This window comes from Carassius auratus, unplaced genomic scaffold (genome assembly GCF_003368295.1).
Source record: "Carassius auratus strain Wakin unplaced genomic scaffold, ASM336829v1 scaf_tig00011294, whole genome shotgun sequence".
In the NCBI taxonomy this organism is placed as follows: Eukaryota; Metazoa; Chordata; class Actinopteri; order Cypriniformes; family Cyprinidae; genus Carassius; species Carassius auratus.
In genome coordinates this window covers 415,716-435,059 of record NW_020524189.1, presented here as the reverse complement: position 1 = coordinate 435,059, position 19,344 = coordinate 415,716, and the positions used below count along the sequence as shown (strand labels likewise).

Here is a 19,344-nt window from a genome sequence, read left to right as displayed (position 1 = left end):
CAGGTCTGATCCTTAATTACTACAATTAGCCTGAATAATTTGTAAGCAAGATTTATGCCTATTTTTTCACATCTTCGTGACACACCACAATGATTTCCGTCATCTCATGTGTTAATATTTTTTTAGTGTAACAATTTATGAATCTTAATAAAAATCTGTGTAGATTATATGAGCAAAGTGTATGCGCGTTGTGCACGCTATATACATTAAGGTCAAACATGCGCCCTTAAAATAGCATAATGAACAGCGCGCAACGCGCCACTGACTTTAGACTAGGTTTTTTCTGGTCAGTGGCGCAATTGCTTAATGGAACAGCAAAATAGCACCAGGGATTGTTTGCGCCGGAACACGCCTCTTTTTTTGCGCTGATCCGCCCAGGGAGCGCAAGTTCATTCACTAGTTTAGCGACGTGCTTCTGTGGAGGGAAAAGCGCGCTTTGCGCGGGTGCAAAATAGGAATGACACATGCGTCGGTGTACAAAGTCAATTGCGCTGGGTGCAAGATAGGGCCCAAAGTGTTTTTCAGACTTTTGTGGCCAAGTACTGTATTTTCTACAGATGAGGATAAACGGATTTTTAATGAGTACTTACAGTGTGGTGTTGTTTGAACGGGAAAGGTTTTTTGAATCACTTTTAAATGAGGAATAAAAAGTTAGAGGTCCAGTAGAGTATTTACAAAGCAATATGATGTCACCCGATTCAACAAGCGCAACCAGCATGCCATATGTGAACATAGAATGAGATCATCTCAGAATTTAACAAGGATCAGCTGCCATTGGTTTACGAAATAACACAGAGTGACCTCATTTCTTCTGAGATGACAGGCGAATGACATAGATAACCTTTTAGTTGATCTAAGTGCTGAAGGTCTGATCAAGTACTTCACATCAGTCACAGGCTGGAGGAACTCAAACTAAGAGGGATGTGTAGAAGTGAGAATGACAAAGAAAAGGAGCTTGAAAGAGAAGTACAGTAAGTTAAGTACAGTTTAATGGTGCTCACAAAAATAATCATTGGTGAACACAGAGCTGCTCTAATGAATGCAGCATTAGGCTGCGTAATCGCAGGAGCAGATGAAAGTGATTGCCACCAAAGCTCAAGATCTGCACTGTGAATTGTTTGTTTGGTCATGATCAGAGCATGAGCGCTCCCTCTCATTTTTCATTGGTGGTTTACATGAATGAGTGCACGTCTGATCTGACTTCTGTCCTTAATTTTCATCTTCTTTTGGCAAACTAATGTGTATAATATTCGAACACAACCAGATGGAATCTGTAAGGGTACTTATGTTTGCCAGGTTCGAACCCGAGTTTAGTTACTCCCCCATCCTACTGCAACTACTGGTTTCTATTAATACTGTGTTTTTTTGGGATGTTTGTGTCATCAAAGTAGTTGTCACGAATACGAACCCCGTGAGTCCCTCCAGAGGCCAGCAGAGGGCACCATCGCCCGAATACTGACACCTACAGGCATCCAAACACTCACTTACACTGATACTCACTACATTACCCAACAGCCCCGCACCTTGGACTGATCACCGGCCAGGTGTTCCATATCAGAGACTGCCATATAAGCCAGACCTTTGCTTCACCTCATTGCGAAGTCTTGTTTCTGCCACGGCTAACATTTCTGAGCGTTCTACCCTGTCTTGCTATCCTAGTTGCCAACCCTTGCTGTTTATCGATCCCAGAACCTTTGCTGCCTACCTTTGAACCCAGATTGTTATACGGACTGTGATACTTGCTGGTTACCCCGACCCACTGCTTGGTATTGACCACGATTCTGATATCTCTATTATACTGTGTTTGCTGATCCTGACCCTTCGCCTGTACGACTACGAGTGTTCTAATAAAAGCTTGCAAATGGATTCCATGTCGAGTCAGTCATCGTTACAGAAGACTTCGCCAGGACAAGATCCAGCAGCCTATGAACATCTCTGCACCAACCTGGCAGCTCAGGCAAGTCAGATCGCTGCTAATCAACAACAGTTAAATCATCTTACCGCCGTCACGGAGGAATTGGTGAAGGCTATTCAGAATCTCCATAGTCCTGTTGTCACGACACCCGCGCCACAAGCGGCCGCCATTGCACATGCGGTTCCCACGCCCTCTCAGATTAACCCACGACTGGCTTTTCCTGAGAAATTCGACGGTGACCCTAACAAATGTAAAGGCTTCTTACTACAATGTTCGCTGTTTGTGGAACAACAACCCATGCTCTATTCCACTGACAACAGTAAGGTTGCCTTTGTTTGCTCGTTGTTAACCGGAAGGGCTCTTGACTGGATTACCGCTGTATGGCGCACGGATGGATCATCCTTCTCCTCCTTCAACGATTTCCTCACACGCTTCCGTGAGGTTTTCGATCATCCCAAGGAGGGAAAGAGTGCTGGCGAACGCTTGCTAGAGCTCTCTCAGGGGAGATCTTCAGCTGCTGAGTATGCTATGAACTTCCGCACATTGGCAGCACAAACGACCTGGGTGAGTGACACCTTAAAAGTTCTGTTTCGAAAGGGTTTAAGTCATGAATTACAAGCTGAACTAGCATGTCGAGATGAGGGGAGAAGTTTGAACGATTTCATCGAGTTGACGATAGCAATTGACAATCTGCAGCGTTCACGTAAACCTCGCTCTCATGTCAGTACTGTCATTAAAGCAGCTCAGTCTGTCGAGGACTCTGAACCCATGCAAGTTAATACCTATCATCTCTCATCTGAGGAGAGGAATCGCCGCTTGGCAAATCGTCTATGTCTGTATTGCGGATCCCCTGGTCATCAACGAGCCAACTGTCCTTCACGTCCCTCATCTGTCTCATCCAAATTGGTGAGTGAATCCTTACACTCTCTCCATCCAGTAAACTGTGTGTTTGTACCCCTGAAGCTAACCATTAACAACGTTCAAGTGACCACATTCGCTTTACTGGACTCTGGAGCGGCTGGGAATTTCATGTCAGCTGAGTTTGCAAGAACAAACAACGTATCATTAATACCCTGTGCTAACTCTCTGTCTGTAGCTACCATAGATGGTCGTCCCCTGGGAACTGGTATCATCACTCACCTTACACAAAGTCTATCCGTCACAGCCGGTTTACTGCACCAGGAGGTCATTCAGTTCTACGTTCTGCCCACGTCCAATACACCCATAATTCTGGGACTACCATGGCTGAGACTGCACGATCCGCTAGTATCATGGAGGGAAGGTCAGATATTAAAGTGGAGCACTAAATGTCAAACAAAATGCCTATCTACCATTTCTCCTCTTCCAGTGCGCTCGTTGGCGATTAACAAGGAGTCATTCGAGGTTCCCAACCTACCAGCGGAATATCACGACCTCAAGGCAGCTTTCAGCAAAACCCAAGCAAACACCTTACCACCTCATCGACCCCATGACTGTGCTGTTGATCTTCTACCAGGTCACAATCCACCCAAGGGTCGTGTGTTCCCATTGTCACTCCCAGAGACCGAAGCCATGACTAAATACATCAGGGAGGAGTTGGAGAAAGGCTTCATACGTCCTTCCACTTCCCCTGCATCCGCTGGTTTCTTCTTCGTCAAAAAGAAGGACGGCAGTTTAAGACCCTGCATTGATTACCGTGGTCTCAACGAGATCACGGTGAAGTATCGTTATCCCCTTCCTCTGGTTCCAGCTGCATTAGAACAACTTCGCACAGCTCAATACTACACCAAGCTTGACTTACGCTGTGCTTACAACCTGATTCGCATCAGAGAGGGTGACGAGTGGAAGACGGCCTTTTCTACAACCAACGGTCACTATGAATACCGGGTTATGCCGTTTGGACTGGTCAATAGTCCGTCCATCTTCCAGGCGTTCATTAATGATGTCTTCAGGGACATGCTGAACAAGTTTGTTGTGGTCTACATTGACGATATTCTCATCTACTCCAACACCCTACAGGATCATATTCAACACGTCAGAACTGTGCTACAGCGCCTCATCGAACATCAGCTGTACGCCAAAGCCGAGAAGTGTGAGTTTCACACCACTTCCACTACCTTCCTGGGTTATGTCATCAGTCCGGGGGGAGTTGCTATGGACGACAGTAAGGTCTCTGCTGTACTCAAGTGGCCAGAGCCTCAGACTCTCAAGGAGCTACAACGGTTCCTGGGATTCGCCAATTTCTACAGACGCTTTATCAGAAATTTCAGTACAGTCGTCAGTCCTCTCACTTCCATGATCAAAAGAGGTACCCATCGTCTCACCTGGGCCGAAGCCTCCCGTCAAGCCTTTAAGGAATTAAAGGAACGCTTTGTCACCGCTCCTATCCTGCATCACCCTGACCCCTCTCTTCCCTTCTTAGTCGAAGTTGACGCTTCCAATACTGGCATTGGGGCCGTTCTCTCACAACGACCAGGCCCTCAGGAGAGACTTCATCCCTGTGCTTTCTACTCACGCAAGCTCAACCCAGCGGAGAGAAATTATGATGTGGGTGATAGAGAACTGTTAGCCATGAAGGCAGCGTTTGAAGAGTGGAGACATTGGCTCGAAGGGGCTATTCATCCTTTCACCGTCTTTACGGATCATAAAAATCTGGAATACCTACGCTCCGCCAAGAGACTCAACCCACGCCAAGCCAGATGGTCCTTGTTCTTCTCCCGGTTCCAGTTCAATGTCACTTATCGCCCAGGTTCCAAGAATACTAAAGCCGATGCTTTGTCACGTATCCATGATGACGACCCTTCCATCTCAGTCCCCGAACGCATATTGCCCTTCCATGTGGTGGTTGCTCCCATCCAGTGGGATATCATGACTCTTATTGAACAACACAATTCACAAGAAGCACCACCAGCCGCCTGTTCACCGGATAAAACCTACGTACCTGCCCCTCACCGTGATCAGGTCCTGAGTCATATTCACTGTCTTCCTGCCTCTGGTCACCCCGGCATCACAGCCACACTCCATCTCCTCAAGAACCGCTTCTGGTGGGAGACCATTAACCCCGACACTATTAAATTCATTCAGAACTGTCAGACGTGTAACATGCACAAAACCCCTCGTCAACTGCCAGCTGGACTCCTTCAACCTCTTCCTATCCCTCAACGACCCTGGTCACACCTTGCCATAGACTTCATCACAGACTTACCCCTATCCCAGGGTAACACGGTCATACTCACGATCATCGATCGATTCTCCAAGGCTTGTCGCCTCATACCTCTACCCAAACTCCCTACTGCTCTTCAGACCGCCGAACTCCTGTGTAATTGGGTGTTCAGGTTTTACGGCATACCTGACGACATCGTTTCGGATAGAGGTCCTCAGTTCACCTCTCGTTTATGGAAGGATTTCTTTCAAGCCCTAGGGGTCAACGTAAGTCTCACGTCTGGCTATCACCCCGAAGCCAATGGTCAAGTGGAACGCCTCAACCAGGAGCTCACTCGGTTCCTCCGCTCCTACTGCAGCTCCCATCAAGAGGACTGGTCTCGTTTTCTCCTATGGGCCGAATATGCTCAGAACTCCCTGATCAAGCCTTCCACTGGAATCACCCCCTTCAAATGCGTTCTAGGGTACCAACCACCCATGTTTCCCTGGTCAGGTGAACCCACCAATGTTCCCGCTGTTACTGATTGGCTTCAACGAAGCGAGGACACATGGAATCAGGTCCACGTACATCTTCAACAAGCTGTACGGCGCCTGAAGGAACAGGCCGACCGTCGTCGACGCCCTGGACACACTTACCAAACTGGTCAATGGGTCTGGCTGTCCACCAGAGACCTTCGGATGAGATTGCCATGCCGAAAGCTAAGTCCTAGGTACGTGGGTCCATTCAAAATCACACAACAAATCACTCCTGTGTCATTCCGCCTTGCTTTGCCTGACACATATCGTATTTCTCCCACTTTCCACATGTCACTGCTCAAGCCCGCTGCTGCCCCTGAGGAGGAGGGTGAGGGGAGGTCCCGTGAGCAGAGTCCCCAACCGGTTCAGGTGGAGAGCGAGGAGACCTATCAGGTGCGAGAGCTGCTTGATTCAAGACGTCGGGGACGAGTTCTCCAATACTTGGTTGACTGGGAGGGGTACGGTCCAGAGGAACATTCCTGGGTCAATGCCGAGGACATTCTTGACCCCAACTTAACCACTGATTTCCATAGAGAACATCCAGAGAAACCGGCCCCTCGACCTCGAGGAAGACCCCGACGTCGCCCTCCACCTCACGCCAGGAGGCGTTCGCAGGGAGGGGGCTCTGTCACGAATACGAACCCCGTGAGTCCCTCCAGAGGCCAGCAGAGGGCACCATCGCCCGAATACTGACACCTACAGGCATCCAAACACTCACTTACACTGATACTCACTACATTACCCAACAGCCCCGCACCTTGGACTGATCACCGGCCAGGTGTTCCATATCAGAGACTGCCATATAAGCCAGACCTTTGCTTCACCTCATTGCGAAGTCTTGTTTCTGCCACGGCTAACATTTCTGAGCGTTCTACCCTGTCTTGCTATCCTAGTTGCCAACCCTTGCTGTTTATCGATCCCAGAACCTTTGCTGCCTACCTTTGAACCCAGATTGTTATACGGACTGTGATACTTGCTGGTTACCCCGACCCACTGCTTGGTATTGACCACGATTCTGATATCTCTATTATACTGTGTTTGCTGATCCTGACCCTTCGCCTGTACGACTACGAGTGTTCTAATAAAAGCTTGCAAATGGATTCCATGTCGAGTCAGTCATCGTTACAGAAGTGGCTTTTTACACCTGTAATTAGGTGATTACTGTGTAAAGGACGGCAAAATGAGTGTTCCTATAACATGACTGCACCTTCACATATACATATTGGAAAAAGCTAATCAAAATCAAAATACACTATTGCCACTTGTGCCAGTTATAATTTTGATCAAGTACAGCTGCTATAAAGAGGGAGATTCAGGTGCTTTGATTTGTTGGTTGAACATATATTTTCAAGGAAAAGTAATTGGGATCCCTGCTTTAAATTAATATGTTTAAATAAGAGAGAAAGAACGAGGATGAGAAATTAATTTTATTTATTTAGTTAAATCCAGAATTTTTATTAGGATAACTGCTACTGCACAGAAAGACAAAGCAAGCTACTGAAAGAGAAAGTGTCAAATATATAATAAACAAATAATGTACAGTGATATGATGCAAAGATTTGGTCCCAGTCTTGAATGTCGGTTCCATTTGGTCAGTGGCTGTTGCTTAAAGTATAATATTCTTTACCAATATAATATTATTTTAAGGACATAAAGGAAATACTGGCATTCATATTTAATTAATATAAATGTAATTATTTTGTTAGCAATTCCACTCAATTTTAAATTCATGGTCTTATTTAAAGATATATTTCACCAAAAATGTAAATTCTGTCATCAGTGAAAGTCAGTGGACTTCAAAATATAATCATTTCCACAGGCTTTTCAACAGAAGTTTCATTTTTTCTATACTGTGAATTAAATCTCGTAAATCTCTATTTTCATATATTTAATTGTTTGAAAAAAAAAAAAAATGTTTCTTTCTTACTCCAAACATTATTTCTTTGACTTGACTTTGAAAATGTTTATTTTTTCCCCCACAAATCTAGCACAATTACTTTCATTTGGACATGTGCATGAATAAATATATTATATGTGGATATTCTGGGGAAGAAGTGTTTATATGACACAGATTTCTGATTAATTTAGTCATTTGCCAGCTGTCTTATTCAGATTTCCCGAAATGTCTTACATTGTCCAACTGCAGTTGCAGTAACCACAATATGACCGGATTTCAATATTAATTATAATTTTTAGTTTCATGTAAACATGATCCATAAGATGAGAACTAAGTATGTCATAAATAGAGGAGAACGCAAGGGTGGAACTAAGAGAGTGGAAGAGAAGGGTGGGGGTGGATGAGAGTTTTTGGCTGTTGTCCATGTGTGCAGCAGGGGAGTTGAAGCATTCAGGAAGGGAGAGAAGGCTGGCACGTGGAAGGGCAGTATTTTAAAGAGACAGGAGAGAGAGAGAGAGAGAGAGAGAGAGAGGGAAAGAAAGGAGGCTTCTTCTCATTAGAGGAGGTGGAGGCTCTCAGATCAGTGCGCTTGTTGTCTGACACACGCTTGCACTCACACATTCTTATGAGTTTAAGGAATCCATCGCCTGTGGTAAGAGTGACAGGAACAGTCAGCCAGGGTCGAGTCACAGCGTTGCGCATGGTTTAAACACTTTATTCACATTGGAAGCTTCTCAAAACACAACCTAAGTGTCATTGAAGTGAGTTTCAGCACACTGCTCTAATGACAGCAAACTAATTTTTCTGTAACCGGCAATTCATTCTGTCAGCGAATGGAGGCTGCTCATGGTGGATTGTAAGGAGTCAGTGTGAGACTTGCGTGAGGATGGCATGGGGCATGTGGACCGTCATGCTTTGCGTGACACTGTGGATCTGCTCTGCAACTCAATCAGCGAAGACTGTGAATCCAAGATTACGACTGTCTCACAAAGGTAAGGCAACAGGTGTGTGTTGGTGTTTGCGCAATGCTTGAGCATGAAGTTCACTCAAGCTGAAGCTCATCATTTTAGACTTAAATTATGTTTTAAATGGACATCCCAGACAGTACAGCTCTTCCAAATGACTTCATACAGGTTAAGCATTTTGATCACTCTAACACTTTCTTCCACTGTTAAAATAGAGAGTTGTCTTAAAGAATTAAACAAGTAAATTTAGAATAATTTTTTTAATGCTATTATTACATTTATATGTATTAATATTAACAATTGTTTTATAGTTATTAAAACAGTCTCATGGTGGTACATTTTTAATTTCATACTATTTCATTTGTACAATTTAATACAATTTCATTTGCACAGTTTTGTATGATCTCATTTGTACAATTTAATTTGTAAGATTATGTACAATCACATTTTGTACAATATAATTTATACAATTTCATATGATCACATTTTGTACGATTTCATATGATATTAATTATAATCTACTTTTGTATGATTTCTTTCATACAATCTAATTTGTTCTATTTGTAGGATTTTATTCAATACTTTTTTCATATTTTCTTCGATTTGCTTACGCACAACTAAAGATAAGGTTTAGGGGTGGACCTTCATGCTAGGTTTTTTTTTTAAATTATAATTATTTTTTATTTTTTTATTTTGACTCAAATTTACATTTTATACAAATTCACCAAAGTGTAAAATAGATACCAATATAACAAGATATATATTTTTGAAAATATTTGAAAATACTTTTTTTATTTATTTATGCTTTTGAGTGTACTACATATTTAATATGTTAGAAAGTGTGAATGAATGACAATGAAGTTGATTATGGACATTTGGAGGAAGTCATAGATCCTGCCATAAATGCATATGGATTCTCTTTTATTTGTGTTTTTCCTCACCGTTGCGGTGGTTGAGCTTATACAATGTGCTTTTCTGTCAGCTTAAGCGGTTCACTAAAGGAATGTCAACTGTTCTTTTTACTATGCTGGTCTCTCATTGGAATGTTTACAGTGAAATTTGGGGATAGATGGCGGCACTCTTTGTAGATGAACTCCCTAGCCCGAAGCAAAATAGCCCAAGCCTCTCACTCTTCGTCTTTGATCAGAATGCTGTGGAAACTGTCATATTAAATCCACACCCCATTGTTGGTCATGGTCGAGAGTCCTTGTGGAATTTCAGTGCATGGTAAATCTATGAGCTATCTGTAAAACCTGCTCATGGAAACAACACTTCTCCTTTGAGAAAACACTGAAACTATGTGCCCTGGCCACATTTTTGTTTGAGTGGCTTTTCTCATTAGATTTGTCATAATATTGATTCTCAGTGTCATATTCAGTGGGTTGAGTGCATGGCTGTTGGCAAACTGAAGTGAATTGGGACTGACATGTGCCGAAGGAACCGACTGGCAGCAGGGCAAATTACCCCAGGCAAAGATAAAATGTGGAATGTCTTTCCCAATCCTCTCAGTCCCATTCTTCTCCCGTTTTTTTTTTTTTTGTTTAAGGTTGATTTTGAGGGGGAAATTTTCTACCTGATGTGCCATGAAATGTCTTTTATTGGTGTCAGGTTGTTATATTCATAGAATTGTTCATTTAGATTACCTTTTTTTTTTTTACTTGTACTTTTTCAGATTTGTTTTAGACATAATTTTCTCTTTTATTTGTCATTTACAGTTCTTCTGAGTGTCTTTTTTTCGTTCTCTGCATGTCTAGACTGATAAAGTGTTCTTTACTCAGCAGAAGAAACATTTCTGTTTGTATCCTATCATTATGGAATGAAAAACATGTATGCTTTAAATTTTGAATAACTTAGAGACCTCTGAGGTAGTTGAGGCATTTTTGTATACTTTGGAGGCAATCACAAGAGGCTGACTTGTGGTTAAACCCATTGAGATTCTCCTCTTAAATTTGAAAGATGTCTTAAATTATAACTTGAATGAAAACCAGTAGTTGATTTAATGAAATATTGCCCTGATCTGCCTGCGGCTGCATGTATTGTGCTAACCAGAGTGGGATTTTTTTTTGCCTTTATACCAGACATAGTACTTGACTGCCCAATTTACCATAACGTTAATTATAAAACTGAGTGAAATGTAATTCAAATCAAATGTTCAAAGCATTAAGTGTTAATACTGGTTTTCCTTTTTAGAGTCTGAGTAAGTCTTTTAGTCTGCAGATATTGTTAGTAGCCCAAAAATGACGGTAAATGGGGGGTGGGGTCTCTCTTGTCCTGTTTACTGCTGTGTAGTCTTGTGTAGCTAAACCTTTGACCTTTCTCTCTCTCAATCTTGCAACATTTGCGGGATGCTATTCAAGTGGAAAATGGAGTTCAAAGGGGTATTTGAAATTCAAATTTAAGGGCAAGGTGCTGATCTGCTTTGATTTGGCTAAGCTTTGCTTAAATAAATAAAAAATAGCTATAGCAAATGTTAATTAGGTGTAAAGGAATCTTATTTCAAAAAGCCCTGTTTTGGCTTCGTTGTCTAACAGCTGAAGCAACAACTCATTCAGCTGGTTTGTAGGTGTTTGGGTGTGATTGTGTAGGTGGTTGCATATTTGATATTTATTTTTAAATGGTTTTGAGGGTTTAATCAGGCTAAAAACAACAAAAGTGGGAGTTAAGAGATTGTGATTGAAATTGGTTTAATCAGTAGGAGCTACAACTTGGTAAAAGAGTTTGTTTATGAGGGAGAATAACGCTGCCATGATTTCAGGCATGAAAATTGTCAGCTGCATCCCAATGGTGTATTCCGAGTTTTATGGCCACCTTGATTATATGCAGGTATATGTAAGAGAATCGGATAGTGAGGCCGAATTATTTAAGACCCTTTCACACTGCACGTCGGACCAAGCAAATTGCCTGAACATTGCCGGCTCGCCTTCTGTGTGAAAGCAAACACGTCCTGGGATTGATTCCGGCATTGAACCCAGGTCGGGGACCTATTAACAATCCCGGGACGAGCGCTGTGTGAACAAAAGCCAGATCTAATGCTGTATCATAGATTTTTGAAGTAACATCAATGTTCGCGAAAAAAAATATGTGCAAACTGTAATGTAGCAGAGATCAGGTAGTTCCTCACTTTCTGCGCTGACGCCGAGATCGTTTCACCAGCTTCAGTGAAAGTATAATGTGCTTAATGTTTTCAACTCGTACATTACAAGTCACGCCCTGCTGTCACGTGTCGTTACAGGTCCTTTACGGGTTGTGTGTGAAAGCACGCACATATGCCGGGTAATCACTGGTAGTGTGAAAGTGCAAAATCTAGCGACCCGGGAACAATTGCTGGAACACTTTACCCACATTTTTGCCAGAATCGCAGTGTGAAAGGGGCTTTAGTGGTGCGATTGTACGTTCTTCCCTACCGCAGGGTCCGAGGGGCAGCATGCTAAGCACATGATCTGCAAGAGTTGTATATTTATTCGAGAGTGAATTCGGTTTCAATCTACTCTAAACATTATTTCAAAACACTTCCAACTGGTTTTGGAGTGTCTGACCCCGGTTTGAGGTAATGTCATGCTGTTAAGACAGAGTTTGAGTTTTGTGCATTAACTTGTATAAATAAACCATGCTGGCTTTGGTCTGGTATTACTGAACAGTTACACCTTTTAAAATGTCAACAAGGAGCCCTCCAAAAGCTCTCTAGAGCTTTTAGCCCTTGTCCCAGCTACTTATAAAGAGTGTCAATTTCTTATCCCGAATCTATAGTCGTTCAAACATACAAATCCTCACGGACCTCCAGTTGTCCCTAGCATACAGTTTTATGAGATTTTTTTTAAACAACCCAAACATATAACATGTTAGCCCCCTACATCAATATAAATGTGAGAAAAGAGACATATTTAGAGCTATCTGACACTTTAGTAGTCAAATAGGTAACATACTTCAGTTTCGCCATGTTATGTGGTCTATAATAACAAGCTATATTAGATTTTCCATCGTCAGTCATCACTAAACGACTAATCGCAGTTTGAACACCCTAAATTGGTTTTTCATCACCTTTTGCTGGAGAACATGATCTTTAAGTTTTCAATTCAGCCTTGGGATTTGTTTTACAGAGCTTTTGGCTTTTAGAAAGGAAGACAAAGGTCTGTGTTTAATATTTTTTATATTATTTTTTAAATTGACATAGGAGCATTTTATTCCCAAACGGAATACTGTTTTTGTAACATTTAGAGTAAAATATCATTTTCAAATGTAATATATTACCAATCCACGTGATTTCATATGAAGGTTTTCATGTACCCATTTCAGTGTGCCGTCCTTGTCCGTGTTATAAATTGGCATAATCCAGTCATTACAGCCAACTTTACATCTGTCATTAACATGTGTTTTCCCTCATTAGATTGCGATCAGATAACTGAAACTATTTGGAGGTGGGCTGGAACAGATGCTGACCACAGGGATAATTCACAATACAATTTTTACAACACTACAATTATTATTTTTTTTTTTCACAAAATTTGGTAATTTACTCACTTTCATGACATTCCAACCCTGTATGACTGACTGACTTCTGAAAAATATAGAATATTTTGAAGATATTCTGAAGAACATTGTGGTCCAAACAAAATTAGACCATATTTGTCACGCTGTCCAGTCTCTGTTTCCCTGGGTGTCCACTAGTGGGCTCACTTCTCCTTAGGCACTTCACCATAGGCACTAGAGGCGTTTCTCAATGTCAAGGATACTTCCTTGGTAGGACTGACCCTTCCAAGTCACTTCCTTCAGAGGCTAAGTGAGAGTCCCCTTTAGCATACGGAGAACACGTAAATGGAACAGGCTAGCAAGTGCACGTAATTGCGTCATTACGTCAGTGAAAAGGTCCGTTTGAATAACGCTGTGAATGGTATCATTAAATTACTTTGGACAACTTAACTTATAAAATAAATGCCGTTGACACAACCAATTGTTAAATGACAGGTCCGGTTCAGTAAACCATTTGTATAATTTACAATATTGTACTGGCATTTAAACGACAAACTTTACTTATATTTACTACATTTATAACAAATGTTTGGTAAAGTAAATAAAAACTGTTAACGCTCCGACTATGTTAATGTTCGGCATTTTTTAATTTTTGAACTAACGTTAGATTGCAAAGCTGCGCGCATAGGATTGTGGGTGATTTGAGAGCGAGAAGAGCGCAAAGGATACACATGTGCATCCTTTCCTGTGTATGGGATATTCTTCGAACGAAGGACTCAGTCCTTGGTTGAAATTCCGAGGATCCTCGACATTGGAACAGTCCTTCGACGGATGTCGATGACGTAGCATCCTCGAAATACTGGCTTCCGAGGATCCTTCCTTGACATTGAGAAACACCTTAGAATTTCTCTAGTCCGGTCCTGTCTTCACAGTAATTGCACTCCAGTTAATTGCACCAGGTGCAGGGAATCTATTGTCATTAGCCTCCTTATAAATACCAGTCTTTCCCTGTTGTTTGTATGGAGTCCTTACCATTCGTATACCAGCCTTCTCGTATTCCGAGTTCCTTCCTCATCTTCTCGTCCTCCGAGTTCCCGTTCCTTCCCTTTCCTGTTCCCTTCCTTGTTTGTTTATTTTGTTTGTTTTGGACTGCTGTATTGGTTTTGACCCTGGCTTATGTTTGACCACCATTTGGATTACCCTATACAATAAACATCTGTGATTGGATCTCTCGCTCTCCTTGTGTTTTCACTGGTCGCGAATCGTTACAATATTGACTTCTTTTGTATGAAAAAATAGAACTTTTACAAAAAGCCTTAAATGATATGTAATATTGACCATTCTGTTATTCCAAATGCAAATTTTGCTTTGGGTCCACAGCACATGAAAGAAGAAGGACTTATACAAGCAAACCTCCTGCTGTTTCATCACCCAGTCATTGTATCCAGATAGTGCTGCCTGTGATTTGCTGGCCCGCAAGTCATTGCGTAATTATTAATGATGTTCTTTAAAACGTTTGTTCTTGCTTTGGTCTGTTCTTGCTTCTTCCTACCTCTCACTGTGTCTTTCTCAGTATTTCTCCTGATAGTTACGGAAGGTCTGTTTACCCAATAAACCCATAATTTCCTTTCTAACATCATAAGGGTCTTCATGGAGAAGGGTTCTTCAAAGGCAGCAGGACAGGAAGGAAGAAATCCTGGGTTTTAATAAACTTTACAGTCAGTACAATCAGCGCAGGACAGCAGCTCAACAAATGGCCCCAGAAAACAATGGTTTCCTTGACTTAAAGTGGCTTTAGTGAATGCACATTGTTCTCTGGCCAATGACAGATCTCCAATGTCAGGTAATTCACAATGTATCCATCAATCAGCTTGTTTCTCCACATCAAACAGCCCGAACATCCATTTTCAATAAAACAATGGTTTGGAATTTCATCAAACGTTGAAGATTGGCGGTCTATGTAACACACTCTTATCTTTGATATATTGTACTCCAGTGAAGGCAGTTGAAGGTTGTCGTTTGGAATTTCTCTGTCCTTCATGCTCTTTGTATTCATTCCCTCACTTTGTGTCCATTTGAAATTCATTTTAAAGGCGAGACGCAATGACTTTGTGAAGATAGTGTAATTTTCTGTCATCCTGAAAAGCTTTCAAACTACTGTTCCTCTTAATCCACAGAGAAACATAGGTTCCATAAATGATTTCATACTCCTGAACTTTGGTTGAAAGTTGACCTCTTTTTTGGGACTCAGTAATCCTCTACAGACTTTTCACTTGAGGTATTTGTGGCAGTTCTTGAGGGAGGACGTTGGAGTAGAGCTAATCGTCTTATATCTGTAAGTGAATTACGATGTGGCATTACTCAGGAGATCTACTTAGTCAGGTTTAATCTACTATGACTGACAGTCCAAGAATTATGATGTATACTGTAAATGTCGAGGTTTATTGTTATTTAAATAAGTAAGTAGTACATTTTGCTCTCATGTTGTCCAAGGCTCAGTCAAGGTTAAAGAATCTTTGCCGTCTTTCAACCCATCGGCTTTGGGATGTTGAAAAGTTTTTTTTCTTTTCTTCATGAAGTGAGTGAGCGACAGGCCTTAATGTATTCAACACTTGTGTTTTATGAGAGTTTGGCAGCTTTTAAACATGAGCGGTTATTCCAGGTGGGAGAAAATTATAGGAAATAAAACCATGGAAAGCTCCTCAGTTTGTTTTCAAAGGATACCACTTAAAATGTGTGTTTATCTCCGTACATGCCGAGACATTGAACTGAACGAGTGTCTTAATGAAACATTCAGATGGTTGAGGTTAAAAAGTGAAAAACTCATCCTGTAGAAATCCTGTTTCCAGTAGAAAGGCTGAGAGTGGCTTTCTTTTAATCACACATGTATTTTAAAATACTGTGTGAAGGCTGACTCACCTGGCATTACATTAATGTAACAGTTGCATAGGCTTATATTTATTTATTTGTAATTCTTTATTTTTATCTTTACGATTTTTGTCCCAAGCACTTTAGGAAATAATTAGTATACAACAGTAAATTGTTTAATTTTCTTTATTGCTGATTCCATAAACTGCATGACACAAGCAACACATGTAACAATTGCTAATATTTACTAAGATCATTTGAAATTTATAATTTGAACTTGCTAAAGTACAATATATATGTAAAATATATTTTACGTAATGATTTAGATGGCTATTTTTTGATAGTTTAAACAACCAACACATCTATACATCAAACCATTAGAAGTGGATTAAAGTTATAAATGTCTGTGTTTGGCATCTTTATTAGCAAGTCATTTTCATTAACCCATGACACTGTAGCTTGTAATATAATATATTTTGCCTTGCTAAGCACAATCATTCTTCTATTGTGCATGTACTGCATGGACAGCAACTTGCTTGAACATAGTTCCCTTGCTAGAAGTTTCCATTTTTTTTCGTGACACGCCAAATCTGGTGATTTCCATGGGTTTGTCCATGAGCCTCGTACGGTCCACAGCATGTTCCATCAGGAGGACCTGACCTCTGTCTGCTTAGCTCTCCCTACTGGATGACTGACATACGTTTTGTGTTTGTGCATTTGATAATTTGTTATATATCAATATATCATGTGTTCTAGCAGGTAATTGAAGTTTATTTCTCAGCCACTGTGGAATCACCAGTAGCATGTTGTTTCAGTAATCACTGATGTTTGAAATAAAAATACCTTTCTGTCTTTGTTAACTTGATTGACAGGTCAGAAAGACCCTGGCCCATAAAAAGGGGAGCAGATGATATTACACTGTCGGCTCGTGGATTTTAAAATAGAGGAGGCACACTAAATTGGCGCTTTATGGAAATGCATCTCTTCATAGACCACAAGCCTTTTTCAACCTCCAACTGTCAAAGAAAGGGTACACTTTTAAAAGTGAGGCCAATTCTGAATAAGGAAACCCCTTTGGTTTAGCAAAATACACAAATGCAGAAAAGTACAGAAGTAAAAAAAATTCAATCTTTTCATATCGCTAAATATCTCTGTCATCTGACATATAACTGCATCCATAATTTATAGAATAGAAAGCGATAAGAGTCAGGGATGCTTAGATCTTTACTCTGCTCGCTGCAGTGAAATCCTTCTTCGTAGTCTCACCAGCTGCAGCGGTGCCGCTTTCTTCGGCCATCCTCTTGCCCAACAGCATGTACACTGTTTTCATATACTTCTTGGAATGTTTTGTCAGTGCAAAGAGCTTTCAGTGACTTAAGGGTCGAATCTATGTAGTCAAATAACCATCTCAAATCAAGTGATCTAGCTTGGAGAACCTGGAACAAAACAACGGTGTGTCCAAAAATTGCTCAGAAAACATCAAGCAGAAACATGAACTTGAAATCTTGCAATTTCTGTTTGAGCGCCATGGCCTGAGAGATCGCGTCATTATCCCAGCCTGGTTCAGTCACGATTCGGTCAAAGACAATGTTCAGCCTTCACATGCTGCATTCATGTCGCAGCTGTGGCCTAATGGTATGAGAGTTGGACTTGTAACCCAAAGGTCGCAGGTTCGAGTCTCGGTGGGGGTGGAAGTTAATGAACAGCACTCTCTTCCACCCTCAATACCCATGGCTGAAGTTCCCTTGAGCAAGGCACTGGACCCCCAGTTGCTCTCTGGTGCTAGATATATAGATGCCCATACTGGGGGTGTGCTCAGTTCTCAACAGAGATGGGACCAAGTCACACATGTGCAAGTCTCAAGTAAGTCTCAAGTCTTAACCTTCAAGTCTCAAGTAAGTCCCAAGTATTTTTTTCTTGGGCAAGTCAAGTCAAGTCAAGTCACAAGCTATGTCAAGTCAAGTCCAAGTCAAGTCACATTAATATTGTTATTTTACCTGCAGAATCTGATCTTAATAAAGTTAAAAGACAAGATATAAGTAACTGTCAGTAAATTAAAATAATTTAAATGTAAATACTCATGTTCAGTAAAATACATCATGGAATCAAACAAAATTGTAAGTTCCTAAAATTATTTATTTTTCACTTCTGCCAACAGTGTTTGAAATGTTTTACATTTTCAACATTGAGTCCATAAAACTAAACATCCAACAGACTCCTCTCTGAACACCTCTCTCTCTCTCTCTCAAACACAGTTTACATACAACATTAAACTGTTACATTTCTCCTCTCTCTCTCTCTCTCTCTCTCTCACACTCTCTCTCTCTCAGAGTATAGAATATAAATATGACGTATTTTCAGTTGTTTCATACTTTTTTGTTATGTACAGTACAGACCAAAAGTTTGGACACACCTTCTCATTCAAAGAGTTTTCTTTATTTTCATGACTATGAAAATTGTAGATTCACACTGAAGGCATCAAAACTATGAATTAACACATGTGGAATTATATATGGAATTATATACATAACAAAAAAGTGTGAAACAACTTTTTCCACCTTTTGCTTTGATTACTGCTTTGCACACTCTTGGCATTCTCTTGATGAGCTTCAAGAGGTAGTCATCTGAAATGGTCTTCCAACAGTCTTGAAGGAGTTCCCTGAGAGATGCTTAGCACTTGTTGGCCCTTTTGCCTTCAGTCTGCGGTCCAGCTCACCCCTAAACCATCTGGATTGGGTTCAGGTCCGGTGACTGTGGAGGCCAGGTCATCTGGTGCAGTACCCCATCACTCTCCTTCTTGCTCAAATAGCCCTTGATGCCTTCAGTGTGACTCTACAATAGTCAATAGTCATGAAAATAAAGAAAACTCTTTGAATGAGACGGTGTGTCCAAACTTTTGGACTCTGTACTGTACATAACAAAAAAGTATGAAACAACTGAAAATACGTCATATTTATATTCTGTACTGTGTATATATATATATATATATATATATATATATATATATATATATATATATATATATATATATATATATATATATATATATATATATGTATGTAATATGCACTTGTCATGACTGGGTAATCGCGGCAGCTACATTTGTTTTTCTGATCGTTTTGCTCTATGAGAAAGACGAGGTAACAAAATATTCGGGGCTTATGCACCCTTAGCCCAACCCTAGCGCCGCCCCTGGAATGCGTTTTTTTTGACGGCCTGCTAGCGGATCATTAGGGGCTGTTCACATCACGTATTTTGTGCGCGCAAGTTCGTTATTTCCAATGTAGGCGCGCGGTATGCGCGCTTATAATGGAAGCAACGCGCTCAACATCTAAACTTTTCAGAATGCCGCAAGCGCACCGCAGGTCATGTGACAATAACTAACCAATCAGCTTCATCCTTTCTCGTATCAACGTTGAAAGCTCAGCTAAGATGAAGGAACAGCTGTTCATAGCTGTATATGGATTGCCATTTTAAAATGAATTTAGTAGCAGAGCTACTGCGAGCGATTTTTAGTGCTGCAAATCCATTTATCCTTTGCTGAAATTTCCGCGTTTTCATTGAGAGAGAGCGTG

At 41.0% G+C, this 19,344-nt stretch overlaps 1 protein-coding gene across 2 annotated transcripts in view; it reads left to right on the top strand.

Annotated features, from left to right (window-relative positions):
- The first annotated feature begins 7,945 nt into the window (after positions 1-7,945).
- Positions 7,946-19,344, top strand: part of LOC113073055 (semaphorin-3E-like) — a 44,376-nt gene continuing 32,977 nt past the window's right edge. For both annotated transcript variants that reach the window (XM_026245933.1, XM_026245932.1), the window contains exon 1: positions 7,946-8,461. In XM_026245933.1, the coding sequence (XP_026101718.1) occupies positions 8,356-8,461 (106 nt within the window). In that variant the 5' untranslated portion in view covers positions 7,946-8,355. The remainder of the gene's footprint in view (positions 8,462-19,344) is intronic.